A 19,618-nucleotide genomic window follows, 5' to 3' on the forward strand; every position below is an offset into this window, starting at 1 on the left:
CAACATGTAAAAAGTAGAAAGTACAGGTATTTGTGTTCAACATGTAAGAAGTAGAAAGTACAGGTATTTGAGTTCAACATGTAAGAAGTAGAAAGTACAGGTATTTGTGTTCAACATGTAAGAAGTAGAAAGTACAGGTATTTGAGTTCAACATGTAAGAAGTAGAAAGTACAGGTATTTGTGTTCAACATGTAAGAAGTAGAAAGTACAGGTATTTGAGTTCAACATGTAAGAAGTAGAAAGTACAGGTATTTGAGTTCAACATGTGAGAAGTAGAAAGTACAGGTATTTGAGTTCAACATGTGAGAAGTAGAAAGTACAGGTATTTGAGTTCAACATGTGAGAAGTAGAAAGTACAGGTATTTGTGTTCAACATGTAAGAAGTAGAAAGTACAGGTATTTGAGTTCAACATGTAAGAAGTAGAAAGTACAGGTATTTGAGTTCAACATGTGAGAAGTAGAAAGTACAGGTATTTGAGTTCAACATGTAAGAAGTAGAAAGTACAGGTATTTGTGTTCAACATGTAAGAAGTAGAAAGTACAGGTATTTGTGTTCAACATGTAAGAAGTAGAAAGTACAGGTATTTGTGTTCAACATGTAAGAAGTAGAAAGTACAGGTATTTGTGTTCAACATGTGAGAAGTAGAAAGTACAGGTATTTGAGTTCAACATGTAAGAAGTAGAAAGTACAGGTATTTGTGTTCAACATGTAAGAAGTAGAAAGTACAGGTATTTGTGTTCAACATGTGAGAAGTAGAAAGTACAGGTATTTGAGTTCAACATGTAAGAAGTAGAAAGTACAGGTATTTGTGTTCAACATGTAAGAAGTAGAAAGTACAGGTATTTGAGTTCAACATGTAAGAAGTAGAAAGTACAGGTATTTGGGTTCAACATGTAAGAAGTAGAAAGTACAGGTATTTGAGTTCAACATGTAAGAAGTAGAAAGTACAGGTATTTGTGTTCAACATGTAAGAAGTAGAAAGTACAGGTATTTGAGTTCAACATGTAAGAAGTAGAAAGTACAGGTATTTGTGTTCAACATGTAAGAAGTAGAAAGTACAGGTATTTGTGTTCAACATGTAAGAAGTAGAAAGTACAGGTATTTGAGTTCAACATGTAAGAAGTAGAAAGTACAGGTATTTGAGTTCAACATGTAAGAAGTAGAAAGTACAGGTATTTGTGTTCAACATGTAAGAAGTAGAAAGTACAGGTATTTGAGTTCAACATGTAAGAAGTAGAAAGTACAGGTATTTGAGTTCAACATGTAAGAAGTAGAAAGTACAGGTATTTGAGTTCAACATGTAAGAAGTAGAAAGTACAGGTATTTGAGTTCAACATGTAAGAAGTAGAAAGTACAGGTATTTGAGTTCAACATGTAAGAAGTAGAAAGTACAGGTATTTGAGTTCAACATGTAAGAAGTAGAAAGTACAGGTATTTGAGTTCAACATGTAAGAAGTAGAAAGTACAGGTATTTGTATTCAACATGTAAGAAGTAGAAAGTACAGGTATTTGAGTTCAACATGTAAGAAGTAGAAAGTACAGGTATTTGAGTTCAACATGTAAGAAGTAGAAAGTACAGGTATTTGGGTTCAACATGTAAGAAGTAGAAAGTACAGGTATTTGAGTTCAACATGTAAGAAGTAGAAAGTACAGGTATTTGAGTTCAACATGTAAGAAGTAGAAAGTACAGGTATTTGGGTTCAACATGTGAGAAGTAGAAAGTACAGGTATTTGAGTTCAACATGTGAGAAGTAGAAAGTACAGGTATTTGAGTTCAACATGTGAGAAGTAGAAAGTACAGGTATTTGTGTTCAACATGTAAGAAGTAGAAAGTACAGGTATTTGAGTTCAACATGTGAGAAGTAGAAAGTACAGGTATTTGAGTTCAACATGTAAGAAGTAGAAAGTACAGGTATTTGGGTTCAACATGTAAGAAGTAGAAAGTACAGGTATTTGGGTTCAACATGTGAGAAGTAGAAAGTACAGGTATTTGAGTTCAACATGTGAGAAGTAGAAAGTACAGGTATTTGAGTTCAAAATGCAAGAAGTCAAATTCAAAAGTTGTCAGAACAATAAGTAGTGGAGTAAAGTACTGATACCAGAAAATGTACTTAAGTACAGTAACAAAGTATTTGTACTCCACTACTTCCCACCTCTGATGAACACAGAGAAAATGATCTGAAATGTAAAACATGCATAAACTAAACACATGTAATTTGTTAAATGTGTTTCCAGTTGGAGCGAGAGCAGCTTCCTGTGTTCCAGCACCGGCACCGCGTCCTGGAGGCTCTGCAGCGCCACCCGGTGGTGGTGGTGGCCGGAGAGACAGGAAGTGGGAAGAGCACTCAGATCCCTCAGTTCCTATTGGAGGAGCTTCTGATTGGCTGCCCGGCGGCTCGACCCGTCAACATCGTGGTGACGCAGCCGCGCAGGATCTCTGCCATGAGCCTCGCCTGCAGGGTCAACCAGGAGCAGGGCTGTGAGGACGCGCCGGGGTCAAAGGTCAGGAGGGAGTTATTTAACTCATGTGCATTTTAAGAAAGAGGAATCGTTTCGGCGAAAACCAAAAGGTACCATGGGGTCATAGAAAACTATTATGTGGCCCTAATCCTGTTCTTAAGTACTCAGATCTTGTACTTGAGTAAAAGTAGAAGTACTCAGATTTTGTTCTTGAGTAAAAGTAGAAGTACTCAAATATTTTACTCAAATCTTGTACTTGAATAAAAGTAGAAGTACTCAGATCTTGTACTTGAGTAAAAGTAGAAGTACTCAGATCTTGTACTTGAGTAAAAGTAGAAGTACTCAGATCTTGTACTTGAGTAAATAAGTAAAAGTAGAAGTATTCAGATCTTGTACTTGAGTAAATAAGTAAAAGTAGAAGTACTCAAATATTTTACTCAAATCTTGTACTTGAATAAAAGTAGAAGTACACATATCTTGTACTTGAGTAAAAGTAGAAGTACTCAGATCTTGTACTTGAGTAAAAGTAGAAGTACTCAGATTTTGTTCTTGAGTAAAAGTAGAAGTACTCAAATATTTTACTCAAATCTTGTACTTGAATAAAAGTAGAAGTACTCAGATCTTGTACTTGAGTAAAAGTAGAAGTACTCAGATGTTGTACTTGAGTAAAAGTAGAAGTACTCAGATCTTGTACTTGAGTAAATAAGTAAAAGTAGAAGTATTCAGATCTTGTACTTGAGTAAATAAGTAAAAGTAGAAGTACTCAAATATTTTACTCAAATCTTGTACTTGAATAAAAGTAGAAGTACACATATCTTGTACTTGAGTAAAAGTAGAAGTACTCAGATCTTGTACTTGAGTAAAAGTAGAAGTACTCAGATTTTGTACTTGAGTAAAAGTAGAAGTACTCAGATTTTGTACTTGAGTAAAAGTAGAAGTACTCAGATCTTGTACTTGAGTAAAAGTAGAAGTACTCAGATTTTGTACTTGAGTAAAAGTAGAAGTACTCAGATCTTGTACTTGAGTAAAAGTAGAAGTACTCAGATCTTGTACCTGAGTAAATGTAGAAGTATCAGAGTGTTGGAATACTCTGTTACAAGTAAAAGTATCATACAATGGAAATACTCAAAAGTACCTCAAAATTGTACTTAAGCACGGTGCTTGATTAAATCTACTTAGTTACTTGGCTCTAATGAATCTGTTTTAATGTTGTCATGTCTCCAGTCGTCGCTGTGTGGGTATCAGATCCGGATGGAGAACAGGTCGGCGGAGGGGACCCGCCTCCTGTACTGCACCACAGGGGTCCTGCTGAGGAAACTGCAGCACGACTCACACCTCAGCTCCCTCACACACATCATCGTGGACGAGGTACACACACTTACTAAGAGACCGTTTTAAAAAGAGACCCCTCGGGCCTCAGATGCATGTGATGGGTTTTCTTAAATGACGTTTAACAACTATTCTTTTGTGGATGTTTTAGTTTATTTGCTAATTTTGACTTCTTATTTCACACACTAACACTAACCCTAACCTTTTGCTTTCATCTAATCCCTAACTATCATGAAAATCAAAGTACCGTAATTTCCGGACTATAAGGCGCACCTGAATATAAGCCGCAGCAGCTAAATTGAATGATGTGTACATATATAAGCCGCACTGGACTATAAGCCGCAGGTGTTTTAATGTTTCATTACCATATGTAAGGGTTCGTGCACAGAGGGGATTGTTGGGAAAGAGATGGCTGTTTGAGGAAGCTCCCATTTATTAACATTTCAACAAACAAGTTGCATATTTGCATAACGTATTCAAGTGTTACCATTTAGTGCAATAGTAGCTACAGAACATGTGCTGTGTAAACTGTACTGTATCACATAGCGTTTCAGACACACACACTTTTCAACTTTCAAACTTAAACGGTGCGCTCCCAGCGCACGTACCGGCAGTGATCTACAGCAGTGGTTTTCAACCAGTGGTACGGGGACAAACTGTCTCGCTCTCGTAATGTCTGTCTGTCTTGCTCTCGTTCTGTCTCTCGTACCACTCTCGGTTCCACTTTTACTTTTGCGCGCTACCTGTCTCACTCTTTTCCGGCCTCCAGCTTTTCCTGCTGGAGCCCGCCGCTTAAAGGTGGGGGGCGCGGACCGGCCATAGAGCCCATAGAGTTAAAGGTGGTGGACTGTAACCTGTAAAACCCATAGATTTAGGAGGTCCCCTAGTGGCCGTTAGCTGTAACAATCCATAGATTAGCCGCACCGTTATATAAGCCGCAGGGTGGTAAAATGTGAAAAAAGGCGCGGCTTATAGTCCGAAAATTACGGTATATTAAAACCTTATTTGATTTTTTCTTAACTATAATTCCCTGGTACACCTGTTCCCCCCCAAGGTGCACGAGCGCAGCGTGCAGTCGGACTTCCTGCTGACCATCCTGAAGGACGTGGTGATGAAGCGTTCGGACCTGAAACTGATCCTGATGAGCGCCACGGTCGACTGCCAAAAGTTCTCCTCGTACTTCAACCGCTGCCCCGTCATCAGCATCCCCGGGAGGACCTTCCCCGTGGAGGTGAGGGGGGGTTCACTTTATATATACTTAGAAAGTCCACGTTTTCATGTCTCTTCTACATCAACATGTGTCCCCTCTTCCCCATGTCTCTTCTACATCAACATGTGTCCCCTCTTCTTCATGTCTCTTCTACATCAACATGTGTCCCCTCTTCTCCATGTCTCTTCTACATCAACATGTGTCCCCTCTTCTCCATGTCTCTTCTCCATCAACATGTGTCCCCTCTTCTTCATGTCTCTTCTACATCAACATGTGTCCCCTCTTCTCCATGTCTCTTCTACATCAACATGTGTCCCCTCTTCTTCATGTCTCTTCTACATCAACATGTGTCCCCTCTTCCCCATGTCTCTTCTACATCAACATGTGTCCCCTCTTCTTCATGTCTCTTCTACATCAACATGTGTCCCCTCTTCTTCATGTCTCTTCTACATCAACATGTGTCCCCTCTTCTCCATGTCTCTTCTACATCAACATGTGTCCCCTCTTCTCCATGTCTCTTCTCCATCAACATGTGTCCCCTCTTCTTCATGTCTCTTCTACATCAACATGTGTCCCCTCTTCTCCATGTCTCTTCTACATCAACATGTGTCCCCTCTTCTCCATGTCTCTTCTACATCAACATGTGTCCCCTCTTCTTCATGTCTCTTCTACATCAACATGTGTCCACTCTTCTCCATGTCTCTTCTACATCAACATGTGTCCCCTCTTCTTCATGTCTCTTCTACATCAACATGTGTCCCCTCTTCTTCATGTCTCTTCTACATCAACATGTGTCCACTCTTCTCCATGTCTCTTCTACATCAACATGTGTCCCCTCTTCTTCATGTCTCTTCTACATCAACATGTGTCCCCTCTTCTTCATGTCTCTTCTACATCAGCATGTGTCCCCTCTTCTTCATGTCTCTTCTACATCAACATGTGTCCCCTCTTCTTCATGTCTCTTCTACATCAGCATGTGTCCACTCTTCTCCATGTCTCTTCTACATCAACATGTGTCCCCTCTTCTTCATGTCTCTTCTACATCAACATGTGTCCCCTCTTCTTCATGTCTCTTCTACATCAGCATGTGTCCCCTCTTCTTCATGTCTCTTCTACATCAACATGTGTCCCCTCTTCTCCATGTCTCTTCTACATCAACATGTGTCCCCTCTTCTTCATCTCTCTTCTACATCAACATGTGTCCCCTCTTCTTCATGTCACTTCTACATCAACATGTGTCCCCTCTTCTTCATGTCTCTTCTACATCAACATGTGTCCCCTCTTCTCCATGTCTCTTCTTCATCAACATGTGTCTCCTCTTCCTCATGTCTCTTCTACATCAACATGTGTCCCCTCTTCTTCATGTCTCTTCTACATCAACATGTGTCCCCTCTTCTTCATGTCTCTTCTACATCAACATGTGTCCCCTCTTCTCCATGTCTCTTCTACATCAACATGTGTCCCCTCTTCTCCATGTCTCTTCTACATCAACATGTGTCCCCTCTTCTCCATGTCTCTTCTACATCAACATGTGTCCCCTCTTCTCCATGTCTCTTCTACATCAACATGTGTCCCCTCTTCTCCATGTCTCTTCTCCATCAACATGTGTCCCCTCTTCTTCATGTCTCTTCTACATCAACATGTGTCCCCTCTTCTCCATGTCTCTTCTACATCAACATGTGTCCCCTCTTCTTCATGTCTCTTCTACATCAACATGTGTCCCCTCTTCTTCATGTCTCTTCTACATCAACATGTGTCCACTCTTCTCCATGTCTCTTCTACATCAACATGTGTCCCCTCTTCTTCATGTCTCTTCTACATCAACATGTGTCCCCTCTTCTTCATGTCTCTTCTACATCAGCATGTGTCCCCTCTTCTTCATGTCTCTTCTACATCAACATGTGTCCCCTCTTCTTCATGTCTCTTCTACATCAACACGTGTCCCCTCTTCTTCATGTCTCTTCTACATCAACATGTGTCCCCTCTTCTCCATGTCTCTTCTACATCAACATGTGTCCCCTCTTCCTCATGTCTCTTCTACATCAACATGTGTCCCCTCTTCTTCATGTCTCTTCTACATCAACATGTGTCCCCTCTTCTCCATGTCTCTTCTTCATCAACATGTGTCTCCTCTTCCTCATGTCTCTTCTACATCAACATGTGTCCCCTCTTCTTCATGTCTCTTCTACATCAACATGTGTCCCCTCTTCTTCATGTCTCTTCTACATCAACATGTGTCCCCTCTTCTCCATGTCTCTTCTACATCAACATGTGTCCCCTCTTCTCCATGTCTCTTCTACATCAACATGTGTCCCCTCTTCTCCATGTCTCTTCTACATCAACACGTGTCCCCTCTTCTTCATGTCTCTTCTACATCAACACGTGTCCCATCTTCTTCATGTCTCTTCTACATCAACATGTGTCCCCTCTTCTTCATGTCTCTTCTGCATCAACATGTGTCCCCTCTTCTCCATGTCTCTTCTGCATCAACATGCGTCCCCTCTTCTTCATGTCTCTTCTACATCAACATGTGTCCCCTCTTCTTCATGTCTCTTCTACATCAACATGTGTCCCCTCTTCTTCATGTCTCTTCTACATCAACATGTGTCCCCTCTTCTTCATGTCTCTTCTGCATCAACATGTGTCCCCTCTTCTCCATGTCTCTTCTGCATCAACATGTGTCCCCTCTTCTTCATGTCTCTTCTACATCAACATGTGTCCCCTCTTCTTCATGTCTCTTCTTCATCAACATGTGTCTCCTCTTCCTCATGTCTCTTCTACATCAACATGTGTCCCCTCTTCTTCATGTCTCTTCTACATCAACATGTGTCCCCCCTTCTTCATGTCTCTTCTACATCAGCATGTGTCCCCTCTTCTTCATGTCTCTTCTACATCAGCATGTGTCCCCTCTTCTTCATGTCTCTTCTACATCAGCATGTGTCCCCTCTTCTCCATGTCTCTTCTACATCAACATGTGTCCCCTCTTCTCCATGTCTCTTCTACATCAACATGTGTCCCCTCTTCTTCATGTCTCTTCTACATCAACATGTGTCCCCTCTTCTTCATGTCTCTTCTACATCAACATGTGTCCCCTCTGTGGAAAGAGACTCTGAAAGTTTCAGGAACAAAGATTCTCTCTCTTTTTGATCCATTTCTATAAAAACCTGTCTGAAAATGAGCTGATCAGATTTTGGCCACTTTATGATGTCATAACGATGTGTTGGCTTGTGTAACCATTAGCCAATCAGCAACCAAGGTAACCCCCCCCCCCCCCACCTTATCACCTGAATCTCCTCCTAGAGCACCATTGAGTTCTTTGTAACCAAATGTCTCTCAGAGGGGCGTGGGGAGGGGCTCCTTATTTTCATCTAAAGTAACAGACAGAGAATCAGATTGAATTTAGCACCTGTAACATTTCCCCTGGGATTATTAAAATATTCCTGAATCTGATGTGAATAAGGAGTAGTCGTCCATTAAGGAAATACTTATTATTTTCAAAAAAGCTGCACCTTAGGCTGACCGTTGAGGCTTTTATTTCTCTATTTGTTTTTTTGTTGTAAGTGAATTTTTTTTAACTTAGTTTTTATTTCAGATTCAGTTTCATTATAAACATCAGGGTTTCCGCTAGGATTTTTTCTTTCCGGTCAAATCCGAGACTTACCGGTCATGTTTCAATAATAATAATAATTTGAATTGTGTAGCAGAGTTTCCGTTAGCAGGTAATTACCGGACTATGACCGGATATGCTGATGTTTAAAACAGCCGGTCATTATCCAGCTCGCTACACAGTGGGCGGAGCTTCAGGTGTTCATGTGTCTCAGAGCAGCTGATCTGATCTCTCTCTCTCGTCCGGTTATCGATCAGATCCAGCTCGCCTGATTGGCCTTTATGGAGAGCACCGATCAAACTATTAAGAGTGAATATCGGCTGATAATGACCGGCGGCCGATCGATCGGAGCATCCCTAATTATTACCGGACATTTCGGCCGGCAGGTTTTGAATTTACCGTTTTTTTAATAAATGTTACCCGCTAAAAAAATGGTAATTACCGGCTAAAGGAAACCCTGATACATACATGTTGACATTTTGGTCAACAGTTTTTCCATTTTCATTTCGCTGTATCTACATAGCCAACATGAGAAAAAGGAAAAAGTACAAAATGAGATCAATACAAATAAAATTAGACATATGAAAAGATAAATACATACAAATAATAATAAAATAAAACAGTGTGTGTGTAGTTGTGTGTGTGCTAAGGCGCAGGTCAGAGCCATTCAATACACTTTGATCAGGAGGTTAAAGACCCTGAAGTGGTTCGAAAGATGTGGAGGAATCAGAATGAACTTACTGGATCAGCCAGGTTGTGGCGTGACTCCATCTTTGGCGAACCTAAGGACATTTTTAACATCTTGGTTTTGTCTCCAGGTGTCTCACTTAGAGGACATAGTGGAGGAGACCGGCTACCTTTTGGAAAAAGACTCGGAGTACACTCAGAAGATCCTTGAAGACGAGGAGGAGGTGAACATCTCCTTCAGTCAGAAAGGAGGGAAGACGTCTCAGCACCAGGTACCGTCTGCTTTTATACACAACACACGGTTTTCACAATAACTGTATATCGGCACACATACATGTAAATATAGTTCATATGTATACATCTTTATTTATATATATAGCACATTTAATCTCTGTGATATTGTACTTGAGTAAAAGGAGAAGTACTCAAATCTTGTACTTGAGTAAAAGTACAAGTATTCAGATGTTGTACTTGAGTAAAAGTAGAAGTACTCAAATCTTGTACTTGAGTAAAAGTAGAAGTACTCAAATCTTGTCCTTGAGTAAAAGTAGAAGTACTCAGATATTGTACTTGAGTAAAAGTACAAGTATTCAGATGTTGTACTTGAGTAAAAGTAGAAGTACTCAGATATTATACTTGAGTAAAAATAGAAGTACTCAGATCTTGTACTTGAGTAAAAGTAGAAGTACTCAGATCTTGTACTTGAGTAAAAGTAGAAGTACTCAGATATTGTTCTTGAGTAAAAGTAGAAATACTCAGATCTGGTACTTTAATAAAAGTAGAAGTACTCAGATCTGGTACTTTAGTAAAAGTAGAAGTACTCAGATCTTGTACTTTAGTAAAAGTACAAGTATTCATATATTGTACTTGAGTAAAAGTACAAGTACTCAGATCTTGTACTTGAGTAAAAGTAGAAGTACTCTGATCTTGTACTTGAGTAAAAGTAGAAGGAGTTAGATATTGTACTTGAGTAAAAGTACAAGTACTCAGATCTTGTACTTGAGTAAAAGTAGAAGTACTCAAATCTTGTACTTGAGTAAAAGTAGAAGTACTCAGATATTGTACTTGAGTAAAAGTAGAAGTACTTAGATATTGTACTTGAGTAAAAGTACAAGTACTCAGATCTGGTACTTTAGTAAAAGTAGAAGTACTCAGATCTTGTACTTTAGTAAAAGTAGAAGTACTTAGATATTGTACTTGAGTAAAAGTACAAGTACTCAGATCTGGTACTTTAGTAAAAGTAGAAGTACTCAGATCTTGTACTTTAGTAAAAGTACAAGTATTCATATATTGTACTTGAGTAAAAGTAGAAGTACCAGAGTATAGGAATACTCTGTTTCAGTAAAAGTCCTGCATTCAAAATGTTCCTCAAGTAAAAGTAGAAAAGTATTATCATCAAAATATAGTGAAAGACAGTAAAAGTAGTCATTGTGCAGATTGGTCCATTTCAGAATAATAGATATGATATGTTTTATAATGATTGATCATGAAAGTGTGTGTGGGACCTCTCTGCCTCCAGGAGTTCATATTGAGCCCCTCCTCAGGCTGGGATCTGGGTCCTGATCTGGATCACTTCAGCAGTCGCACCCGGCAGGTTCTGCAGTACATGAACCCCAACAAGATCAACATGGACCTGCTGGTGGACCTCATCGCATATCTGGGTACCAATCATCATCATCATCATCATCACTATACCATCAATACTACACATTAATGCATGTTTATGGTTGTGGGAAGCAATTTGTGCAGCCTTTAAAAAGTACACATTTGAGTTACTTGTAGTATTTGATTTTCATGCAACTGCAACTTTTTTTACGACTTTGGTTACTTTGAATAATTAAGATCTTTGCATAAAAAAAGAGTTTAATAGATATGATGGTTTGTTATGAATTCAACTAGCCAACAGTTTATCAAAGGACAGCTTTTATAAACATAGACAGAGAGGGCAAAAGTACACACGTCCTTTACTCAAGTAGAAGTACAGATACTCGTGTTTAAAAATACTCTGGTAAAAGTAGAAGTACTGACTAAACTTCTTTACTCAAGTCAAAGTAAAGAGGCTTTGAAATGTACTTCAGTAAAAAGTACCCATAACTAGCAGCTGTTTTAAAGAGTACCTGACCTCCCTTTATATTAATAGAACAATAATGTCATTGTTAGCTAATGAATGTTTCCATGGTGACCAACGGCAACATGACAACGTTTCCATTGGTCCCTCTTCTTTAGAGAAGACCAGGAAATGATGGATACACGGATCGTGTTCAAATCAATAGGCACGCAATGACTCTAAATAATAATGATCACGCCACCAAACACACATTCAGACTAAAGGAACCAGCCTGTTTGGAAAATGAGAGAAGTAGAAAGTACAGGTATTTGTGTTCAACATGTAAGAAGTAGAAAGTACAGGTATTTGTGTTCAACATGTAAGAAGTAGAAAGTACAGGTATTTGTGTTCAACATGTAAGAAGTAGAAAGTACAGGTATTTGTGTTCAACATGTAAGAAGTAGAAAGTACAGGTATTTGTGTTCAACATGTGAGAAGTAGAAAGTTCAGGTATTTGAGTTCAACATGTAAGAAGTAGAAAGTACAGGTATTTGAGTTCAACATGTGAGAAGTAGAAAGTTCAGGTATTTGAGTTCAACATGTAAGAAGTAGAAAGTACAGGTATTTGTGTTCAACATGTAAGAAGTAGAAAGTACAGGTATTTGAGTTCAACATGTGAGAAGTAGAAAGTACAGGTATTTGAGTTCAACATGTGAGAAGTAGAAAGTACAGGTATTTGAGTTCAACAGGTAAGAAGTAGAAAGTACAGGTATTTGTGTTCAACATGTAAGAAGTAGAAAGTTCAGGTATTTGAGTTCAACAGGTAAGAAGTAGAAAGTACAGGTATTTGTGTTCAACATGTAAGAAGTAGAAAGTACAGGTATTTGAGTTCAACATGTAAGAAGTAGAAAGTACAGGTATTTGAGTTCAACATGTAAGAAGTAGAAAGTACAGGTATTTGAGTTCAACATGTAAGAAGTAGAAAGTACAGGTATTTGTGTTCAACATGTAAGAAGTAGAAAGTTCAGGTATTTGTGTTCAAAATGTAAGAAGTCAAAGTCAAAAGTCGTCAGAAAATAGTAGTAGTGGAGTAAAGTACTGATACCAGAAAGATGTACTTAAGTACAGTAACAAAGTATTTGTACTTCCCACCTCTGAACATATATAAATGTTAAATATCTGTAATTCTTTCTGCTCTACAGATAAGTCCCCTCAGTTTGCAGAGATGGATGGAGCGGTGCTCGTGTTCCTCCCGGGTCTCGCTCACATCCAGCAGCTGTTCGACCTGCTGACCTCCGACAAGAGGTTCAGGGACAAGAACAGGTGACACACACACACACACACACACACACACACACACACACACACACACACACACACACACACACACACACACACACACACACACACACACACACACACACACACACACACACACACACACACACACACACACACACACACACAACATTTTTAATGCATGACTTGAAGTGAAGAATCTGATTACTTCTTCTTCTCTGTCTCCAGGTTCAAGATCGTTGCTCTGCACTCGACTCTCTCCTCTAAAGACCAGGCTGCTGCCTTCACAGTGCCCCCTGCTGGAGTCAGAAAGGTACTACATGCTATATATCATTGATAAGAATGAAAATACATCAATAAAGGTAATGTAAATAACCCTTTATTGGTCAAATAATTTGAGGGAATGAATGCTTTGTGTCTCTTTAGATTGTGTTGTCGACGAACATTGCAGAAACAGGCGTCACCATTCCTGACGTCGTGTTTGTCATCGACACCGGAAAGACTAAAGAAAACAAGTAAGCAAACCAATAAATTATTTATTTTCTTTCATTAAGTCATGGCTCATTTCAACATGTGTTCACCTCTCTCTTGATTTCAATGATAGCCTCTGAAAGCACATCATGCAGAAAAAGAAGTGTCCTAATGTCTGTCATTAAAGGAGGGTAATGATAGTGAAACATGTGGCTCAGTGGCTAGTGTGCTGGACTTCGAATCAGGGGATAGCAAGTTCGAGTCCCACTGCAGAGCATGTCCCTGGGCAAGACACTTCACCCCAAATTGCTCCTGTGGGGATTGTCCACAGTATTGAGTATGTCAGTCGCTTTGGATAAGAGCGTCTAACAAATTACATGTAATGTAATGTAATGAAACATGTCTAAAAAAAACAAAGATATTTTCTTTAGCTAAATATCATCCTTTCGGGGCTGCGGAAGCATTCTCAAATCTTCAAATAACTTCACCTAAAAGCTAAAAAGTTTGCTTAAAAGTGTTAACTGAAGAATGACATGAAGGGAAAGTCAGTGGATCAACAAGCTCCTAATCTAAGGACAATATAAATCTGAAATAAATGTCTCTTAATCGGGATTGCCGTAATATTAAATAAGAACTTTTCAGGTTCATAATAGTATTTTGTGTCTCAACTGTGACATGTTCAAAAAGATCTTTACTTTAGCCCCTCGAGTCAAGTGTAACTCTTATTTCCTGCGTGGCGTTCAGGTACCATGAGAGCAGTCAGATGAGTTCCCTGGTGGAAACGTTTGTCTCTAAAGCCAGCGCCCTCCAGAGGCAGGGCCGAGCGGGACGCGTCCGCAACGGATTCTGCTTCAGACTCTACCCCAAGTACAGGTGAGGAAACACTAAATAGTTGAACAACAAAGCGGGAAAATCCTGAATGTCCTCTTCCAATATGAGTTCCACATGATATCAAAGGTATCAACTGTAGCTGTGAACATGACAGGATGTGTGATTACCTAGAAGAGCATCAGGACTGTTTGAGGCATATGATAGCTATGTGATTAACATGATGATTCAGCCTCTATGGAGAGAGACATATGACAAGCATGCTCATTTCTGACGTGGAGCTAATCTGAAGTAAACATTGAATACTGCTTTCTATTCCTCCATCTTGGGACTGGGTAACTCCCTCTCTTGGATATCAGCATGAGAAGGACACTGTTTGAGATTTTGAGTAAAAATTCAGGATATTTAGATTTTGAGAAAAAAGACAGCATTTTGAGATTTTGAGAAAAAAAATACAGAATTTTGAGAGAAAGTCCGAATTTTAAGAAAAAGCAAAAAAAAATTTTTGAGAAAAAAGTCTGAATTTTGAGATTTTGAGAAAAAATACATGATTTTGAGTTAAAAAGACAGGATTTTGAGATTTTGAGAAAAAATACATAATTTTGAGAAAAAGTCAGAATTTTTTGAGATTTTTTGAGAAAAGACAGAATTTTGAGAGAAAGTCAGAATTTTGAGAAAAAGCACAAAAAAAAATAGTTTGAGGAAAGTCAGAATTTTTAGAAAAAGTCAGAATTTTGAGAAAAAATACATCATTTTGAGATTTTTAGAAAAAATACTAATTTTGAGAGAAAGTCAGAATTTTGAGAAAAAGTTTTAAAAAATTGAAGTTGAGAAAAAGTCAGAATTTTGAGAGGAAGTCAGAATTTGCTTTGTGTCTCAGGTTTGACTCGTTCATGGATTACTCGATTCCAGAGATTCTCAGGGTCCCACTGGAGGAGCTCTGCCTGCATATCATGGTATTTAAAACCTCTTTAAAGTAGAGACACTACATACTGAAATACACCTGAACATCAGCAGGAGAGGACTCTTTAAAGTAGAGACACTACATACTGATATACACCTGAACATCAGCAGGAGAGGACTCTTTAAAGTAGAGACACTACATACTGATATACACCTGAACATCAGCAGGAGAGGACTCTTTAAAGTAGAGACACTACACACTGATATACACCTGAACATCAGCAGGAGAGGACTCTTTAAAGTAGAGACACTACATACTGATATACACCTGAACATCAGCAGGAGAGGACTCTTTAAAGTAGAGACACTACATACTGATATACACCTGAACATCAGCAGGAGAGGACTCTTTAAAGTAGAGACACTACATACTGATATACACCTGAACATCAGCAGGAGAGGACTCTTTAAAGTAGAGACACTACATACTGATATACACCTGAACATCAACTGGAGAGGACTCTTTAAAGTAGAGACACTACATACTGATATACACCTGAACATCAGCTGGAGAGGACTCTTTAAAGTAGAGACACTACATACTGATATACACCTGAACATCAGCAGGAGAGGACTCTTTAAAGTAGAGACACTACATACTGATATACTCCTGAACAACAGCAGGAGAGGACTCTTTAAAGTAGAGACACTACATACTGATATACACCTGAACATCAGTAGGAGAGGACTCTTTAAAGTAGAGACACTACATACTGATATACACCTGAACATCAGCAGGAGAGGACTCTTTAAAGTAGAGACACTACATACTGATATACACCTGAACATCAGCAGGAGAGGACTCTTTAAAGTAGAGACACTACATACTGATATACACCTGAACATCAGCAGGAGAGGACTCTTTAAAGTAGAGACACTACATACTGATATACACCTGAACATCAGCAGGAGAGGACTCTTTAAAGTAGAGACACTTCATACTGATATACACCTGAACATCAGCAGGAGAGGACTCTTTAAAGTAGAGACACTACATACTGATATACACCTGAACATCAGCAGGAGAGGACTCTTTAAAGTAGAGACACTACATACTGATATACACCTGAACATCAGCAGGAGAGGACTCTTTAAAGTAGAGACACTACATACTGATATACACCTGAACATCAGCAGGAGAGGACTCTTTAAAGTAGAGATACTACATACTGATATACACCTGAACATCAACAGGAGAGGACTCTTTAAAGTAGAGACACTACATACTGATATACACCTGAACATCAGCAGGAGAGGACTCTTTAAAGTAGAGACACTACATACTGATATACACCTGAACATCAGCAGGAGAGGACTCTTTAAAGTAGAGACACTACATACTGATATACACCTGAACATCAGCAGGAGAGGACTCTTTAAAGTAGAGACACTACATACTGATATACAACTGAACATCAGCAGGAGAGGACTCTTTAAAGTAGAGACACTACATACTGATATACACCTGAACATCAGCAGGAGAGGACTCTTTAAAGTAGAGACACTACACACTGATATACACCTGAACATCAGCAGGAGAGGACTCTTTAAAGTAGAGACACTACATACTGATATACACCTGAACATCAGCAGGAGAGGACTCTTTAAAGTAGAGACACTACATACTGATATACACCTGAACATCAGCAGGAGAGGACTCTTTAAAGTAGAGACACTACATACTGATATACACCTGAACATCAGCAGGAGAGGACTCTTTAAAGTAGAGACACTACATACTGATATACACCTGAACATCAACTGGAGAGGACTCTTTAAAGTAGAGACACTACATACTGATATACACCTGAACATCAGCTGGAGAGGACTCTTTAAAGTAGAGACACTACATACTGATATACACCTGAACATCAGCAGGAGAGGACTCTTTAAAGTAGAGACACTACATACTGATATACTCCTGAACAACAGCAGGAGAGGACTCTTTAAAGTAGAGACACTACATACTGATATACACCTGAACATCAGTAGGAGAGGACTCTTTAAAGTAGAGACACTACATACTGATATACACCTGAACATCAGCAGGAGAGGACTCTTTAAAGTAGAGACACTACATACTGATATACACCTGAACATCAGCAGGAGAGGACTCTTTAAAGTAGAGACACTACATACTGATATACACCTGAACATCAGCAGGAGAGGACTCTTTAAAGTAGAGACACTACATACTGATATACACCTGAACATCAGCAGGAGAGGACTCTTTAAAGTAGAGACACTTCATACTGATATACACCTGAACATCAGCAGGAGAGGACTCTTTAAAGTAGAGACACTACATACTGATATACACCTGAACATCAGCAGGAGAGGACTCTTTAAAGTAGAGACACTACATACTGATATACACCTGAACATCAGCAGGAGAGGACTCTTTAAAGTAGAGACACTACATACTGATATACACCTGAACATCAGCAGGAGAGGACTCTTTAAAGTAGAGATACTACATACTGATATACACCTGAACATCAACAGGAGAGGACTCTTTAAAGTAGAGACACTACATACTGATATACACCTGAACATCAGCAGGAGAGGACTCTTTAAAGTAGAGACACTACATACTGATATACACCTGAACATCAGCAGGAGAGGACTCTTTAAAGTAGAGACACTACATACTGATATACACCTGAACATCAGCAGGAGAGGACTCTTTAAAGTAGAGACACTACATACTGATATACAACTGAACATCAGCAGGAGAGGACTCTTTAAAGTAGAGACACTACATACTGATATACACCTGAACATCAGCAGGAGAGGACTCTTTAAAGTAGAGACACTACATACTGATATACACCTGAACATTAGCAGGAGAGGACTCTTTAAAGTAGAGACACTACATACTGATATACACCTGAACATCAGCAGGAGAGGACTCTTTAAACGTGTTTCCTCTCTCCTTTCTGGTAGAAATGTCAGTACGGTTCCCCGGAGGAGTTCCTGAGTCGAGCTCTGGACCCTCCTCAGCCTCAGTCGGTCTGTAACGCCGTCAGCCTGCTGAGGAAGATCGGAGCGTGTCACCCCGAGAAACACATCCTCACCCCGCTGGGTCACCACCTCGCCTCCCTGCCCGTCAACGTGAAGATCGGGAAGATGCTGATCTACGGAGCCATCCTCGGCTGCTTGGAGCCCATCGTACGTTCCTCCATACTTTACCTTTAGGGTGTCAACTCAATTTAAAGGTCACCTATTGTGCAAAATCCTCTTCTCCATGTCTCTTCTACATCAACATGTGTCCCCTCTCCTTCATGTCTCTTCTACATCAACATGTGTCCCCTCTTCTTCATGTCTCTTCTACATCAACATGTGTCCCCTCTTCTCCATTTCTCTTCTACATCAACATGTGTCCTCTCTTCTCCATGTCTCTTCTACATCAACATGTGTCCCCTCTTCTTCATGTCTCTTCTACATCAACATGTGTCCCCTCTTCTTCATGTCTCTTCTACATCAACATGTGTCCCCCCCCCCCCCTATCACCTGAATCTCCTCTAGAGCACCATTGAGTTCTTTGTAACCAAATGTCTCTCAGAGGGGCGTGGGGAGGGGCTCCTTATTTTCATCTAAAGTAACAGACAGAGAATCAGCACTTTTGGAAACAGGGCTGAAACAGAGGGGATTATGGGTAATGCTGCAATGATCTGTTTGGTGTTTCAGCCAATCAGAGACAGGTTCTCTATATATCTGAGACCTGTCATATATTGATGAAGAACAGTATATAGGGGATCTTTAAAGCTGCAAATTATAATAATAATGTTTTTGTTTCAGGCCACCATCGCCGCAGCCATCTCAGAGAAGTCTCCGTTCTCCACGCCGATGAACAGGAAGGAGGAAGCTAACCTCGCTAAAGCTGCGCTCGCTGTGTCCAACTCTGATCACCTGACCATCTACAACGCTTACCTCGGGTACAAATCTATACTTTGATTTTATCTACAGGAGAACTGTACAGAGAGGAAATACAATACAGCTCCATTTCAATCAGGAGAGACTTTGTTTTGATTTAACAATACGTACTTATCGCCAAGAATACACAGATGAATGTAACAGTGTTTGGCGATTACACATAATGGCCCAATTCCAAACCGCCCCCTACACCCTACTCCTACACCCTACCCCTACACACTACCCCTACACCCTAACTACCACTACACCCTACCCCTACACACTACCCCTTCACACTACCCCTACACCCTACCCCTACACCCTAACTACACCTACCCCTTCACACTACCCCTACACCCTACCCCTACACACTACCCCTACACACTACCCCTACACCCTAACTACCCCTACACACTACCCCTACACACTACCCCTGCCCCTACACACTACCCCTTCACACTACCCCTACACACTACCCCTACACACTACCCCTACACCCTAACTACACCTACCCCTACACACTACCCCTACACACTACCCCTACACACTACCCCTACACACTACCCCTACACACTACCCCTACACCCTGCACCCTGCCCCTACACACTACCCCTACACCCTAACTACACCTACCCCTACACACTACCCCTACACACTTCCCCTACACCCTGCACCCTGCCCCTACACACTACCCCTCCATTCCCGTGGAGGGTCTGCCCTAAGTGCTGCTCCAAACCCACGAGTGTGGAGGGGGAGTGGGCTATCAAGCCCTCACACAGCGAGTCTGCATCACCTGACTTC

The 19,618-nt window shown here is 40.2% G+C and overlaps 1 protein-coding gene across 1 annotated transcript in view; it reads left to right on the top strand.

The window, feature by feature from the left end:
- dhx29 (DEAH (Asp-Glu-Ala-His) box polypeptide 29) overlaps window positions 1–19,618 on the top strand; it is a 45,910-nt gene that overhangs the window by 18,821 nt on the left and 7,471 nt on the right. Inside the window, exons 12-23 of the mRNA XM_079659875.1 lie at window positions 2,237–2,503; window positions 3,686–3,829; window positions 4,845–5,021; window positions 9,426–9,566; window positions 10,814–10,955; window positions 12,544–12,664; window positions 12,869–12,953; window positions 13,067–13,155; window positions 13,856–13,984; window positions 14,820–14,895; window positions 17,849–18,073; window positions 18,704–18,840. Of these exons, the coding sequence (XP_079516001.1) occupies window positions 2,237–2,503; window positions 3,686–3,829; window positions 4,845–5,021; window positions 9,426–9,566; window positions 10,814–10,955; window positions 12,544–12,664; window positions 12,869–12,953; window positions 13,067–13,155; window positions 13,856–13,984; window positions 14,820–14,895; window positions 17,849–18,073; window positions 18,704–18,840 (1,733 nt within the window). The remainder of the gene's footprint in view (window positions 1–2,236; window positions 2,504–3,685; window positions 3,830–4,844; window positions 5,022–9,425; window positions 9,567–10,813; window positions 10,956–12,543; window positions 12,665–12,868; window positions 12,954–13,066; window positions 13,156–13,855; window positions 13,985–14,819; window positions 14,896–17,848; window positions 18,074–18,703; window positions 18,841–19,618) is intronic.

The sequence above is a fragment of the Notothenia rossii genome (genome assembly GCF_949606895.1).
Source record: "Notothenia rossii genome assembly, chromosome: 11".
Classification (NCBI taxonomy): Eukaryota; Metazoa; Chordata; class Actinopteri; order Perciformes; family Nototheniidae; genus Notothenia; species Notothenia rossii.